The sequence below is a fragment of the Crassostrea angulata genome, chromosome 5 (assembly GCF_025612915.1).
Source record: "Crassostrea angulata isolate pt1a10 chromosome 5, ASM2561291v2, whole genome shotgun sequence".
In the NCBI taxonomy this organism is placed as follows: Eukaryota; Metazoa; Mollusca; class Bivalvia; order Ostreida; family Ostreidae; genus Magallana; species Magallana angulata.
In genome coordinates this window covers 26,269,911-26,287,038 of record NC_069115.1, presented here as the reverse complement: position 1 = coordinate 26,287,038, position 17,128 = coordinate 26,269,911, and the positions used below count along the sequence as shown (strand labels likewise).

The 17,128-nt window shown below is 33.8% G+C and overlaps 1 protein-coding gene across 1 annotated transcript; it reads right to left on the bottom strand.

The window, feature by feature from the left end:
• Positions 1–2,519: 2,519 nt before the first annotated feature.
• On the bottom strand, positions 2,520–14,072 carry LOC128185254 (uncharacterized). The gene is made up of 19 exons (XM_052854898.1): positions 13,057–14,072; positions 9,778–9,876; positions 9,263–9,404; positions 9,018–9,134; positions 8,857–8,932; positions 7,978–8,058; positions 7,802–7,882; positions 6,977–7,061; positions 6,805–6,885; positions 6,629–6,709; positions 6,453–6,533; positions 6,276–6,356; positions 6,096–6,176; positions 5,918–5,998; positions 5,741–5,821; positions 5,563–5,643; positions 5,385–5,465; positions 5,079–5,161; positions 2,520–2,892 (listed from the first exon to the last, which is right to left on the bottom strand). Exons 2-19 carry the CDS (start codon positions 9,869–9,871, stop codon positions 2,656–2,658), a joined length of 1,725 nt encoding a protein of 574 aa, XP_052710858.1. The 5' UTR covers positions 9,872–9,876; positions 13,057–14,072; the 3' UTR covers positions 2,520–2,655.
• Positions 14,073–17,128: the final 3,056 nt, after the last annotated feature.

Genomic DNA, 17,128 nt, shown 5'->3' with positions numbered 1-17,128 from the left:
TTTACCTTTCTTTTGAGTGCCTTTTCTCTTTTTTAATGATATACAAGGGTCAGAGAATTCATAAACATCTTCATCCAACTCTTCATCCTCCATTTCAACATCATCATCATCATCATCATCAGACTTGTACTCGTCATCTTCTTGGATATCAACTTCAGCTACAAATTTTGACAATATGTATATTGATAAATTTTTGTCACTGTTTTTGTCTCTCATTACACTAATTGTTTTATTACTAACAGAGGTGTATATATTAGTGATGTCACAAGTAGTCCTGTACTCGACTATCACTTAGACATACAGATGATGGACTAAATTTTTCTTAGTCGATTATTTGTTTATAAGTAAAATCATGATGCCAAACATCTGAAACCATTGTCATAAAGCAAGGTTGTGTTCAATTTTCAAAGTGTAGAGCAGGAAAATGAAAATACAAGTGCATTTGATTAGTCTGTGTTACCGTTTTATTTTCTAACGCTGTCATTTTGATATAATTTACTAGTAAATAGTGGCGATTATATATCCTGAGTTGGCAAATTAAATGGATAATGTGCATGCATGTATTCAAGAGATTTACATGTGTATTTCTTCTGATGTAATCAATTTAGTTCATTACAGAAATAAATTTATGTTTGTTCAAGTTTACATTTTAAAAAATCAAAAAGTACTTGACTATTGCTCGACCAAAGACCCAAATTAATCGGGTAAGCTCTCTGAGTAAAATTGACATCCCTGGTATATCTGTATTTGTGAACACATGAAATTATTACCTGCATTATCAAACTCGATCTCATCGAAATCCTTGTTTTTGTACTTGGCAATCTCACCAGTGTTGATTAAGTGTAGAACTTTGGCAACTTTGGCCAACTCAAGTGTAGAGTCTGGTAAACGATAAAATTCTCTATGGATTCTTATGTCGTGTCCCATGAATTTTGCAAGAATATCTTGGTTGGATTCGCTGAGTTCCAACACCTGACACATTGTTGCCAGGTGTTTTCTCAATCTGGTGGAAGTCAAGAGCTTGGGACATTTAGCACCACAGTTTACTGAAAAATTTCTTAAACAGTCTGATCCTCTAATCGGTTTTGAATTTCTAGGTTTAATGAAAATGAACTCAGAGTCTATTTTCAAAGCCTTTCTAGCTTTCAGTAGAATTGTCACTAAATCTTTCAAAGTGCTTGTGAGAAGAATTGGTACTTTTGATCCTCTTTTTCCCTTGATTTCAATTCTTGTGTGGCTCTTTACATAGCTCATTTTCGAATTTGGACAAAGATTTTTCAATCTCCTTGTTCAAGGGTTTGTTGGTCAGTCCTTCGTTGTACTGGTTGATTGTTATACGAGCAGCCTCACCGCTTCTCTTTCTGTTAAATAATATGATCTGAGCCAAACAGACTTCCGCGAGCTCCGAGTATTTGGTTTCATCGACTCCATTCTTCAAACTTTCTTTCAGGGATGCAGCACTTGTACAGAGGTAGCTATTTAAAAGAACTACATCCTCTGCCAAAGGAACTAGTAGTGGCTTGTTAAATTTTTCATCATGCAGAGTTGCTAAGGCATGGGCAGATATTCTTTCTTCCCAGTCACTCTGATATAAAGTCAGAAAATTGTCCGCAATTTTTCTGTCAGCATCATTCTCTTCTATTATGGCGTTTGTCTTTAAGATCTTGGCACATTTACTTAAGCTATGACCTAGCTTTAAAGGAAGTGAGGGAGTCTTGTAGGTATTTTTTTTTTTCATCAAGGCCAGCTAAAGTTTTTATACTTATGAATAAGGGTGTCCCAATTGATTGGATTAATTGCAGTCCTTATTGATGTTATTTCTGTTTGATCTGACTTCAACTGAATAAGCAGCCTCCCCAATTCTCTCAGTCTTTGGGAAATGTACTGGTGTTGATGGAGATTGGCTCCATTTTTCTCATATAGCCTTTCTGCAAACTGCAGAACTAGAGGGTCCTTTTGGATTTCAAGTTTTACAGCATCATCTCTCATTTTGATGAAAATGTTCTCATAGAATCCTTTGCTAGTTCCGACAATTGGTAGGAGAAGTTTTCCCATCTGAATTGGGTTTGCTTTACTTCTTTTTTTCACTACTCTTCAGTTCACAGTTTTTTTGGTGTTTCCATAGGTCTGTTTTCTTGTAGGAACCTAAACAGAATTCGCAGGGTGCATAGGATGAAAAACAATTCTCTGGTTCTGGATTGTTTGTTGTATTTCTTGGCCTGTATTTTGGTACTATCTCTCCATTACCATTCTTCATAACATCATAGTTGTGCTTGTAGTTTCCTTTATTAACAATCTCTTTCCACAATGTTTTCCTTTCCTTGCTCTTTTTTGGAAATGATAGAATTTTAGCTATTTCCATTTCTTTGTTATGCACTTGAATCAAATGTCTAGAAATTCTACTATATGGTTTCTCGCAATAATAACAAATATTTTGTTTTGCACTACGCCCTTTTGTTGTTTGTCTAGCCATCTGAAGCAAAATTTTGTTGTTACATGTAACACCAATATTGGGAACGACGACTTCATTTTCAAAATCATCATCATTGTCATCATCTTCTTCACTGGTTCCAGGGATCCAATCCTGTGCAATGTCCTGTTTGTTCTTTTCACGCATTCCAACAACAAATGCTCCAACTAAATCTTCAGTTTCTGTTATATCATTATCTTCATTGTTTTTTCCATCATCATCTTCATCGCTTTTCCCTGGAATCCAGTCTGGGTCTTCCATATTCTCATCACTGTCATCATAAGCATAGGCACCATCCTCTTCATAACACTGCATTTCTTCACTATCCTCTCCAATGTCACCATCATCTTTCTTGGGAATCCAGGCAGAGTTTTCATTATTTGGTGTGTCTTCATTAGCCTTTTTTTCAACATCACCTGCAGCTACAAAATCAAATCCATTCATTTTATTTTCAATTTATTTTCCTGCTTATGTCTCATCAGATATTCTGTCTCAATAATTATACTGCTTGATGGTATTTTCAGATGTCTAACTTATTTTAATCACCGTTAACTAAATAATATAAATACTGTAGATGCAGAAATATTCGTTGGGGATTTAATTTTGTTATTATCGTTGGTACAGTACCGATCAGACCCAACCTAACACCATAGTAAACCCCAACTAAATCCCGGGGTTACACTGGCTCTGCTTTGGGTATTGGGAATTGCTCTTGGGGTCAACTGCGTGCACTGAAGTGTGAAGCAGAATGGTCATTTATCGTACTTCCTTTAATTCCTGCCCCATGTTTATTCTGAATACACAGTTAGCTTCAGGGGTATACTTCTGATCGGATTTTACTCTCTGTGTCCACTCTGGGTTTACTTTAGGTTTACTCTTGGTCCACTCTAGTAAACCCAAGGTGAACCCAGAAAGTAAATCCAGGGTTTAGTTGGGGTTTACTTTCTGTTGGGTTGGGTCTTGTCGGTACTGTAGTATTAATCAAGGTAATTAAATCCATGACAATTTTTTTACATAAGCATTCATAAATACAGAGTTGATATGCAATATATACTGTAGATTCCTAAATAACCACGAGGAATACCCCCGGTAAATATCCGCGTAAAATCCCAGGAAGCACCCTTCGTGGATTTTAAAATCTTGCTATAATTTTCTAAGAGTTGAAAACTATAAGAAATAAGGATGGAAATTCCATGTTCACGATTTTATACGAAACCATAAGATCGCGGAATTAAGTATAGTAGGAATTTAGCTCGAGGAGTTAATTTTCTTCGTGGAACCATAGCAATTATTTCCTTTGAAACATAAATTTGTCCTATATACGAGTACAAACAAAAGAAAACAAAGCATGTATATACTTCCTTTAAACAATGATGTTGGCCTATGTGTTTTCCCCTTAGGACAATTTTTAGTTTGCAAGCGTGTTATCCTATTTAAATTAAACATGCAAATGTAAGGGGATCGTGAATGACAAACATAATACGTACACTTACTACACGAATATATTTCAAATTAACCACTGTTAAGCATATACAAAATCCAGATGGATATGTTATTAAGCAAACAATAATGGCCACCTAATTTCATGCGGATGTGCGAAATGAGGCCGGTTTCACTCTTCCTTCACCAATATTCATGAAATGGCATTGCTTTTCTGCCAGAAAATAAACAATTAAATTCTTTATCTTTGTAACAAGATGGAATTCACCATTGTAATTTTCAGAATATAGGTAACTTTTATAAGTAAACAAACACATGCATTTTCACTGTCATCCAAAACTGACAAAAATTATAGCATGTATAGCTTTATGTGGTCTATCATAATAGCCAACTGTAGCTATAGCTTAAATTATTAGTAAGCTGGAAAAACTGCATGATCCACCAACAGACTTTGAATTAGCAGACATGTTTTCATTTTGGGGTCTTTTCCTCAACTTATGGATTTGACTAAATCTAATAAGGCATACATAAGACAATTCATTCTTTTATGACTTCTTTAAATACAATTATCAAATTATCCACAAGAATTGTGCAAAACCTTTTCTTATTATGCACATTGTTCAAACTTCCTATTACATAAACTTTTAAAAAGAACTGCAGTAATCAAACATGACACTTTACAGGTACCCAAGCCACGTGCGGTAATACGCGACTAAATTCTGTCTGCCCAGTACTATTGGTAAATTTCAAAGCAATTTGACGGCTCAGAGTGTTTATACAAACTACTCATGAGTATCTGGCATGTGAAAAGGTGTGAAACTCAATTGATTATGCAAATTAATAATTTATTTTGTTGTTGTCTGGTTTAGATCTGCAAACATTATTACTTTTAAGCATTTTGATTATTAACACATGAATTACAATGACTTTTCGAAAATTTCTTCATTTTTGGGGGGTGCATATTATACACGGGAGAAGCATGCAGTCATTTCAGCATTTGAACCCAACTTTGGGGTGCGTATTATATGTTGGTGCATATCATACTTGAGACTTTAAGGTAAATAGATCAACTGACATTTTCAGAAAATCTTCAAATGCATAAAACATATCCTAATCTACTGCAAAATTTCAAAAAAACTTTTATTAAATGATTTTTTAAGAAATTTACCTTTTCTGCCAGAGTGGACTTGCCCGACACTATTATATGAATGTCATCAAGCTGACTACCAGTAGTTCCATTGTCTTCTTCTGCTATGCAAGAACAAGGGCCTTGAATTAAAATTTAGTACTTTATAATCAATGGTGGGGTGATTTACCTTTTATTTCAGTTGATTCATATAACATATTACATGTAATAGGTCTTCCACCAATCCTCTTCACCATATTAACGTGAAAAAAGGACAAAATGTCTTATATGGTTAACAGAAGTACATGTATCACAAGAGTTTTATAAATAAACTAATATTGTACATACCAGCAACTTGTCCACAGGAAGAGCTATTGAGGAATGGTGGGTCAATGCAAGAGGTGTCTTCCACCTGAATATCCTCTTTACCTTTATTGAAGAGAAAAAAGGACAAAATGTCTTATATGGTTATCCGAAGTACATGCATCACAAGAGTTTTATTAATAAATTAATATATTGTACATACCAGCAACTTGTCCACAGGAAGCGCTATTGAGGAACGGTGGGTCGATTCGAGAAGTGTCTTCCACCTGAATATCATCTTCAGCTTTATTGAAGAGAAAAAAGGACAATGTCTCATATGGTTAACAGATTGAATAACATGTATCACAAGAGCTTTTTAAGTAAACTGATATTGTACATACCAGCAACTTGTCCACCGGAAGCGCTATTGAGGAATGTTGGGTCAATGCGAGAAGTGTCTTCCACCTGAGTATCATCTTCATCTTTATTGAGGAGAAAAAAAGGACAAAATGTCTAATATGGTTTACAGAAGTACATGTATCACAAGAGTTTTATTGATGAACTAGTATTGTACATACCATCAACTTGTCCACAGGAAGCGCTATTGAGGAATGGTGGGTCAATGCAAGAAGTGTCTTCCACCTGAGTATCCTCTTCATCTTTATTGAAGAGAAATAAGAACAAAATGTCTTAAATATTAAACGGATGTACATGAATCATAAGAGTTTTATTAATAAACTAATATATTGTACATACCAGCAACTTGTCCACAGGAAGCGCTATTGAGGAATGGTGGGTCATTACAAGAAGTGTCTTCCACCTGAATATCCTCTTTACCTTTATTGAAAAGAAAAAAGGACAAATTTAATGACTAATATGGTTAACAGAAGTACATGTATCACAAGAGTTTAATTGATAAACTGATATTGTACATACCAGCAACTTGTCCACCGGAAGTGCTATTGAGGAACGGTGGGTCAATGCGAGAAGTGTTTTCCAACTGAGTATCCTCTCCATCTTTATTGACGAGAAAAAAAGGACAAAATGTGTAATATGGTTTACAGAAGAACATGTAGCACAAGAGTTTTATTGATAAACTAGTAATGTACATACCAGCAACTTGTCCACAGGAAGCGCTATTGAGGAATGATGGGTCGATTCGAGAAGTGTCCTCCATCTCAATATCATCTTCAGCTTTATTGAAGAGAAAAAAGGACATAATGTCTTATATGGTTAACAGAAGTGCATGTATCACAAGAGTTTTATAAATAAACTAATATTGTACATACCAGCAACTTGTCCACAGGAAGAGCTATTGAGGAATGGTGGGTCAATGCGAGAGGTGTCTTCCACCTGAATATCCTCTTTACCTTTATTGAAAAGAAAAAAGGACAAAGTGTCTTATATGGTTAACAGAAGTACATGTATCACAAGAGTTTTATCGATAAACTGATAATGTACATACCAGCAACTTGTCCACATGAAGCGCTATTGAGGAATGGTGGGTCAATTCGAGAAGTGTCTTCCATCTCAATATCATCTTCAGCTTTATTGAAGAGAAAAAAGGACAAAGTGTCTTATATGGTTAACAGAAGTACTTGTATTACAAGAGTTTTATTGATAAACTAGTATTGTACATACCAGCAACTTGTCCACGGGAAGAGCTATTGAGGAATGGTGGGTCAATGCAAGAAGTGCCTTCCTACTGCGTATCATCTTCATCTTTATTGAAGAGAAAAAAAACCAAAATGTGTTATATGGTTAACAGAAGTACATGTATCACAAGAGTTTTATTAATAAATTAATATATTGTACATACCAGCAACTTGTCCACAGAAAGCGCTTTTGAGGAATGGTGGGTCGATTTGAGAAGTGTCAGAATATCATCTTCAGCTTTATTGAAGAGAAAAAAAGACATAATGACTTATATGGTTAACAGATATACATGCATCACAAGAGTTTTATAAATAAGGCCTAACAAAAAAATAAGTTTGTTTCCGCTTTCCCGACCGAGCCTACCTTAAACCCGCCGACCCAAATTTTTTTTCTCGATTTTTTTTCGTAAATTTCCGTTTATATCCGTTTTTTGTTAAAATTTCGTTTTTATCCGATTTAAAAATTTAATGTGTCCTGTAAATCTAAGTCGTAAAAACGCTTATAGAACTTAATTAGATGTCATCAGTGTTGTGTAGATGTTTGTTATTAACAAATGGCAGCACATGTTGTTCCAGTTGAGCTCGAGAAATGTAAGATTCAGGGTGAAAGTAAATATTGTAATTTCTTGCACAGACAAAATTTTTTTTTTTATCTTACCCAGTTTAATAAATAAATGGTTTAATATGCACAACTGAACAGATGGAGAGAGAGAAAAAAAAAGCCGACCTACTGACCCTAATTTTTTTCAGCCTGAAAGCGGAAACTAACCTATTTTTTTCCTAGGCCTAAACTAATATCGTACATACCAGCAACTTGTCCACCGGAAGCGCTATTGAGGAACGGTGGGTCAATTCGAGAAGTGTCTTCCATCTGAATATCATCTTCAGCTTTATTGATGAGAAAAAAGGACAAAATGTCTTATATGGTTAACAGAAGTACATGTATCACAAGAGTTTTATTGATAAACTGATATTGTACATACCAGCAACTTTTCCACAGGAAGCGCTATTGAGGAATGGTGGGTCAATGCGAGAAGTGTCTTCCACCTGAATATCCTCTTTACCTTTTTGTTGTAAAAAAAAAATAAACTAAATGCCTGGGCTTTTTATCTTTACAATGATCAAAACCAAAATAGTTTTCTTTAAGCATAGAGTTTGTTATGATATATTTGATCTTGCTTGGGACATTCCAGTTTATAGACAGACAAACAAAATGAATCTGTTTTACTTATATTTATAACAAGTGCAGTGAGGCTTAATGGTAAAAAATTGTATATAAGAACCAGTGAGAAAAGAAACTTTAAATGGACGTTTTAATTTTTATTGCTTCTTTGGGAACAACTAATTCTTTTCAAGAAGTTGATTTGACCATCAAATATATGTATCAATTGATGTTTTCAATGAATATTGCCATGTGCTTTTTCTGGACTCAAGAAATTGAAAGAAAACTAAAAACTTTTAAAACAAACAAATCGATACATATTTAAGCACTACAGGGTTAATTTAATTTGCCTAAAAATCTTTGATAACTCACCAATACTGATTACATTACAATTGAAAGAAGTTACCAATATTTTTTTCTAACCTTAAAGGTAAAATATCAACTACTGTACACAAAGTAACAACAATTTTTTTTAAAAAACACATCTTGATAAAGTTCAAGAATGGCAACAAAAAGAAGTATGTGTATTAACAATCTGAAATTGACTTTTATGCAACCAAGATAACCAATTATTTGAAATGTTATTTTACTTACCAGAACTTTTGCCCATCTATACAAGAAGTTCATTTTAGAAATATATATCTTTGAAAGATGTTGACATGAAATAGCCAAATTGTGTATGTGAAACTTAAAAACTTACCAAAGTCAAATTGGAATTCCATGGGTAAGATTTTAACCCATAATCGTACAACAGTTCTTCTCCTTGCTGGATGTCTCTATAAAATAATTGAAATGATATTTAATTATCTACACATGAAAATATGCAACCCCCCTCTCTCTCCCTCTCTCTATCTCAAATACCTTGTAGCAAAAAGACAAAGACAATCCCCACAGAGTTTCATTTTGCAGTTTATCTCTTTTTTAGTCCCATGATTGATGAGTCTACATAATCTTCCATCGTCTTTTGTTGCATCAATGCTAAAACAATTATATAAATATTAATGTTGCATCATAGATTAAATTGTATTATAATAATTATTATTAAACAACACTTGGGCTTAAGCTTTTTAAAAAACTAAAGTACCTGTCTACCTGACACATCTTACCATAAATCTCTGTAAAAATATCGGTATCCTGATGATTTTTTTCTCTCTCTTCTCTCGCCCTCTTTTTTGGATATAATTTGTCCTGAATACACTAGTAAAAAGTCTCCCCTTTGTCTGGGAATAGTACTCCTAACTCCTCTTCCTATATGAATGTTTATCATAATATTCATTTTACTACAGCTCAACATACATGTACATATATAGAATTTTTTTTATCATGGTATTTAAGAACACTTGCAATCATGCGTGACAAGAACATATGGAGCATAGTTTTAGCAGATTGACAGCTAGAAACTCCATGGGCACATTCATCTTGATTTCTTGCTTCATTTAGAAAATACTCAGTCATAGAGATATATAGTCAACTGAGTTAATATGCAATAATCTGAATCACAAAATCATAAAATAACTGCTATTTAGTGTAAGTAAAAGTCAAGATGAAACATACAGTATATATGTGTAAATTTTATCAGCATATATCTTCATCACATTCTAAGAAATCGAATAATTCTAACCTTTGTTTTCAAACACATCAATTTCAAATCCTGGTGGATCTGTTTTTACCCAAAGCTGGGATTCTTCAAAGGGATTTACCCTTTTTCTTCGCATTTTAGCTGTAACAAGCAAAAATTAAATAAATCTTTAAAACTAAGATGAAATGCAGCTTTTTATAAATTAATAAATTCCAGAAATATATTTTTTCTGAGAAAGAAGAGGATGCATAATTTTAAAGGAGGGGACAGTTCCTTCATAGATACTTCCGGCAAGCTCATGAAAAAAAAACCCATCCAGGATATCTTTTCATAGTATGTTGGAAAGACATTAGAAGCGATTGATACAAATAATGGAGTACCACACCAGTATGAAAATATAATTTTTTTCTCCTTTTTTTGATGGAAAGGCCTGATTGTTATAAACACTGACACAATATTAAAGCGGGAAAATTTTACGTCACAGGGGCTTCAAAGCATAAACTTAAGAAAGATAATTTCTCATCATGCTCATTGGTCAACTTGGCTTGAGGATATCATACAAAAAAATTCAAGTTAATTAAGAAACATCATAGTTTCAAGTGAGAAAAGTTTACAAAATAATTCAATTGATAACGAAACCTCCCTCTGCGTGTATAAAAATTGCTACAACACTAGTTCACCTATCTTTTTTTAAAATATACGCTTGTATAATATATTTTTTCTTACTTCTGTTGCCTTTTTTTTTCAACATTGATCCATTTGATAAATTAACCTTCATATTTAATTTTCATTTAATTCTTTGAATCATAAAATGATTGCACTACTCAATTACATTTGTAGATGATTTGAAAGCACCTTCCTTACATGGTGACATTTTTGAGCTCTTAAATTAGTCTCATCGTTTTATCAACAGTTACCAAGTCAAATTTGCTGCAATTGATCATAATGATTGAATGTCCACCTGTCTTTCATTTTGCCATTGCAAGTTAAATGCATTTGTTTTATCTACAGCCGACTTAGATAGACTGTTCAATTGTTAAAATGACAGATGTCCTAAGAACCCACTTTAAAGAGACAGTACAGCGCATCTTATAAAAAAAAACGACTTGAAAAAATTCATCAAAATTGATAACTACGTATAACCCATACATTTTTGCATCACAATATGTTACATGGTTCAGCCTTCTATACTATTAGGAATAAGTATTGACAGTAACAAAACACATGCAGGGCTCGCGAAGATGCTTGTGGACATTTTTGTTGATAAAAATATGTCTCCTCTACTTCTCCTAGGTAATAATTGCTCAAAGTGTAAAAAATAACCACAGTTATTGTTTTGTAAGCAGGAATTTTGCGTTTTTATCAAACAAGTTGCTACAACCTAAATTCATTTTTGTAAATGAGGCCTCTTGAGATGTTATTTGACAAATTTATGTATGTTCATTTTAAAATGAACCGAAATTGGTAAACCATTAATAAATTATTGAGAAAGTGATATTATGTTCCGTTTAGAGAGTCCCTTTAACCTCTAACATGATGACCGTAGTCGGACGAAGATCTTGTAGTGTTCAGCATGTGTTAATTACTGTCAATCAAAGTCCACGTGCAAATCAATGACATAAGATTATTCCAGTTTGTACGTCCATTAAATTTCCAGAAGCTTATAATTACGTTAACTAGGTATGTGAAAGGGATTTTTAACGTATTTCACCTATTACAATAAACGATATATCTTATTTCCTAACAATATAATACTAGGTAAATCTAAAGTTATTCACACATGTGTTTTCAGCTGTACTGTCTCTTTAACAATAGAATTCGTCCCATATACTTGCTTCCCAGCGAATAACAAATTATATTACACTCTGTATCTCGCCTTAAATTTCATATGATATGTCTCGAATACCTACAATGTTGCTCTTTTATAATCCCATTTTACCATATTAACTGTTTTTACAACGAAATCACTGCCACTTTTAACACCTTGTTTACTGCCACTTTTAACATCTTGTTTGAAAATTCGCTATTTTCGGTCACCATGTTGATGATAAAATTGGAGACATTCCGAGTGCGATTTCCAAAAAAATGTCAGGCAAATTCAAACATAATACACATACTGCTTCTTTTAACATCAGGTTTGAAAATTCGCTGTTTTCGGTCACTATGTTAACGATAAAATTGGAGACATTCCGAGTGCAAAATGGCAGGCAAATTCGGACATGTATATTAACAAAATGCCTTGGTACAACTCATTAAATGGATATTATGTAGACTTATCTACAAATGCATGTTCAAATAGGTTTATGTTCAAAAATGTATTTTACCCCTGCAGATTATTTTAACAGACTTAAAATCGACACGAAACAGATCCGCTTCACGGCTGCTACATTGAAAGTATATAGGACAAATTCTTAATGTGACCAGAGCGTAGCATGGTCACGGTAAGATTTTTCTTTCTACAGACGACTGAACCAGTGCTAGTCTACTGCAAAACAGATTGATATTATAATATATATATAATATATATTATATATGACTAGAGAGAATACATTTAGTGATAATACACATACTGCAAATAAATAAAAAATTACTTTTATAGTATATATGACTTTCTGTATCCTGTTTCTTGGGCATGTAAATTATTGCTTGGGTTGGTTCAGTTCATTGATACACCTGCCTGGAATTACAGTCAACTCGTAACCAAACTGACTCGTACCCAAACAGACTTGTAATCAGATTGTTGATTAAAAAATGACTTAAATTATAATATTATTATGCCTGCCTTCAAAAAGTGAGAAGAATTTATAAATTTGTCAACCTAATTAATCCGTTTTATAAGAAAAGGTTGCATGTAAACAGAAGTTTTCTATCAAATGTTGATATAGTGACCTCCATGGCAAACTTATAGGAGATCTCAAAAATTTTACATTCATTTATCTCATAATTTCTTAATTATTGTGATCATATTGAAACCTAACGTTAACATGTTATCTTTTACAGTTACAACCTAAGTATCATTGTTTACCACTGGAGCAATGGATCATTTGACTGTTTTGGTACGAGTCGGTTTGGGTAATCGACTGTATCACTGTTTATGTCCTCATTTAAAACAATATCATCATAGCCAAATATATGGCATTCTGCTGTTAAGTAGTTGCTTGAGGCACCATACACGTAGTAGAGAAATTTCGAACTGAGTAAATCAAGGTTAGGCCTATATACAATGACATTCGCTTATTTTAACTCGTCTTACCTTGTCTATTAATTAAAACATTTGCATGACATTTTATGAAGAACAATTTTTTTTAATGAATAACAAACCTTATTTCTTTAACATGTTCAAAAACGTTGAAGCTGAAAGCACGTTGTCTGGTATTTTCACTACGGGTGTTTTCGTCCAACCTCATTTAGCCATAAGAATTGTTAATGTTAGATTAACACTCACATAAATTCCATAACTGTGTGATATGTAAAACGAATTTAAAAAAAAACCCAAAATAAAACAAATCCACACCAGCGACACTGCACTCCGCAGTCCGCTGCTCGATTTACCTAGCTTAGGCGTACTTGTACATATTTAGGATTTATTTAAAGTTAAAAAACGAAAAATTTGTAATATTAATTTTGCTAAATTTTCGTATCATGACGTGTAGAAATATTCAAAACAATTGTATTTCTAAAAATCTATAATATATGTGTTTCTACAACAAAACAATAAATAAAAAGTTAGACCTCTTTGATTGGGTTCGAATACCGGAACAATATTGGAATTTTTTTTACTACATATTTCTTTTAATTACAATAAAAAGAATCTGTATATGGTTAATTTAATTATGACAGAATAAAGTTTTTCAAACGCTTGTTTATGTCATAATTTGCATGCATGTTTAATTTTTTCAACAATACTTAGTAGTGATGTCCCCGTTATAGACTTGAATTATAAACATTTTCTACTGAACAAGGGATTTCAAAACAATGTACACATCAATGTAGAAAGTTGTTTTTTTAACCCCTTTTTAATGAAATAACAGGGTATGACGTTTTCAAAGATACATGCACGTGTACAGGTTGTTAAAAGCCCAAAAAAAAAAAATACACACATGTACATGTTTTTGTACTGATAAATCTGTTCCATCTTTTTATGTAGACGTTTATCTAGATACTAAATTCATGTCGGTATGTTAATTCAAAATACAGAATATATGGTCAGCTAAAATTCTTCCTAACTTTATTTATAAAAATTAAATGGTGGCCGCCATGTCCGATAGAAGTTCGCATAAAATGTGTATTACTTTTGCGCAGCAAAGATAATTGTCCCTAAATTTACCTTGAAAGAGTGAGAAGTTGGAGTCATATGCATGCTAGCCCCCCCCCCCCATCCCCCCACCCCCCCCCCCCCCCCACGGATTAGGAATTCCATAATTTGGGGGAAAAAAATTTTGGTAGGTAAGAGTATCTGTTTGGAAGTATAGGTATAACCCCCCCCCCCCCCCCCATGGATTAGGATTTTTATGATTTTGGGAATTAGTTTTTTTTCCTCAATATTTCTGAGGATATTAGTCTAGCCCCCCCCCCCCCCCCCCACACTTTCAATTTGCTTCCAACGCCAGTGAAATTTGACTCTCCAAGCGATACGGATTTTTGGAAGTTGATTTTAATCAACTGTCCTATGCAGTTACTCTGACAAACTGAAAGTGAAACAGTGTTTGGACCTAAGCACAAATCACCACCACTGACAAGACTTACATGTAGTTCTTGAAAATAATAGAAAAATTCGATGTAATGTATGCTGAAGCATTATTTTTCAAGGAAACTGATCTATAAACACTTTGAATATATAGCCAGATTTTATATAATACGAACAAATTAGATATTTTTGTAGTCTCATGTATTCCTACGCCAGAGTTAGTCTCGTTCAACCAAACGCTCGGCTGTCTCCGTAAATCTCCGACAAGCAAAGAGGCTCTCTTGCTTGTCGAAGATTAACGGAGACAGCCGACCGTCTGGTTGAACGAGACGAGAGTTCGATATCAATAGTGCTTGGATCTATACTATTTTTAGAATTGTTTCAATTACTAATACATAGTTTAAAATCCATCTTTAAATATTACACAACATGATTCATATGCATGGGGTTTCTCGAAATTCTTGTCAGAAAAGTCTAAAAATCCATATTATAAAAAAGTGCGTAATTCAAATACAGACTAGAAACTAATTGCCATGCAAGATAAAATGATTTTTAAAATAAATGATAATCGATAAAATCATGCAACTCCCGTCAGTACTTCAGTACTTTGATTAAAGGTCGGTTCCACGTTAGGGAATCATTCCGCCTAGCTTTTTGCAACACCCCCTTTAAAAAGTGGATGTTAAAATTTTTAGTAAAATATTACACCCCCCCCCCCCCCCTCCCAGCATTTTGTGAATAAAAAATATAATCATATGTGCCAATGTCATTCGGTAATGAGGTTTTTATGTGTTTTTATATTCATACATACAGACATACGACATTTTAGTAAACATAGTTACATAATGATTCATCTCACTAGTCTGAATTACATGCACCTGAAGTATGGATGGTGCTAACACCCCCTACCATCATATGTTTTTTTCTGGCCGGGGTATTTTTATGAAAAGGTGTGTATTTCCTGCTTACACATTCCCATTATATTGATTAATGTAGTTATTTAAATTTTTTTATCGTGTTTTAAAAAATTGCCATATACCGATAATAAAAAAAACACACAAGATAAATATAATATATATATATTATAATAATCAAACAAGGGGTCCCTTCTTATTCTCTAAGTTATTACAGCTAAGAAATTTTGGCAAGCGGTACGTCAGGACGATCGTTAATACAGGTCTCTTCACCTTAGATTCCATATTTTGCCTTTTATTTGTCGCAGTGACGCGTTAACTAACCCGACTCAGCTTCACGTCTAAAGAAGGTCGCGACCTTACAAACTTGCATTTGTATTACTGATCGTGTAATAGAATTCTGTCCTTATTTAATACACGTATTTTTTAAATATACAATATTATCTGTACAAAGACTTTATTATCATAATACCAAAAGATATGGTGTAGAGTAGTAGCTTGAGGCGCCATGCATGTAGTAGTGTAGAGAAAATTCGAACTTTATAAGTGTCAATACATTAAATCAAAGATTGGCCTAATATACATGCATAGCGATTATCGTCCATTTTAGTCCGTCTATTCTCAGCTATTAACTATAAAAAAAATTGCATGCTACTATAAGAAGAACAATTTTAAAATGAATATCGCGTATCAAATTTTTTTTTTAATATATACTAGTAGGTGTCGACTTGTCAATCAGTAATGAGGTTTTATGTGTTTTGAAACTCAAGTACATGTACTATGCATTTCATACATTCATTAAATACGATATTTCAGTGAACATACCCTTAATTCTTTGATACATCACGGTGTCATCAGAAATGTATCCTAAAGGTCGTTTATAAATCACCGCGTATATCCATTGCACAATAACATCCGGTGTTCCGTTTACGCATGCGCGGATTTTTCTGTGTAAAGATGGAAAATACAGCAGAAAAATACACACACACTGTGTAAAAAAAATCAGGAAATCGGTTCCAAAGTAACACTCATATTTTTTTTATTTTTTCTGATGTAATTTAGTGAGAGGAACACGAAAATGACGTTATTTCAACTGAACACCTGAGTTCGGGTGTTCATTTGATTTTCAGGTGATAAGTTGATTGGTGTGTAAACTTGGTATTCGGCCAACTTCACAGGGCTTACAAACACACACACACACACACACACACACACACACACACACACACACACACACACACACACACACACACACACACACACACACATACATGCATTACCGACCATTCGAGGACTATGACATCCCACCTTCCTCCGAGGACCATACTTTCTAATTGAGCTATTGTTTCAAGATTCGGTACTTTAATAGGATATGGCTCTAGTTACACGATGGGAGGTTGCAGTATGCAGTATTTAGGTAATTAAAGCATGGTATTTTCACTATGCTTTTGAGGACGTTCCGGTTTCGTGAGAGTACGTTGTGTTAACTTGAGAGGACGGTGTGTTAACTTGAGAGGACGCTGTGTTAGCCTTGAGAGGACGTTGTGTTAACTTGAGAGGACGATGTGTTAGCTTTGAGAGGACGGTGTGTTAGCCTTGAGAGGACGTTGTGTTTACTTGGGAGGACGGTGTGTTAGCCATGAGAGGACGGTGTGTTAGCCATGAGAGGACGGTGTGTGTTTTTACCATGAGAGGACGTTGTATTTATCTCCCACAAAGCAATCAAAGTTTTTACTTTTGATCAATCTTACTATGTACTGTAAAAACGTGCGACATGTGTTCGCAATGATTT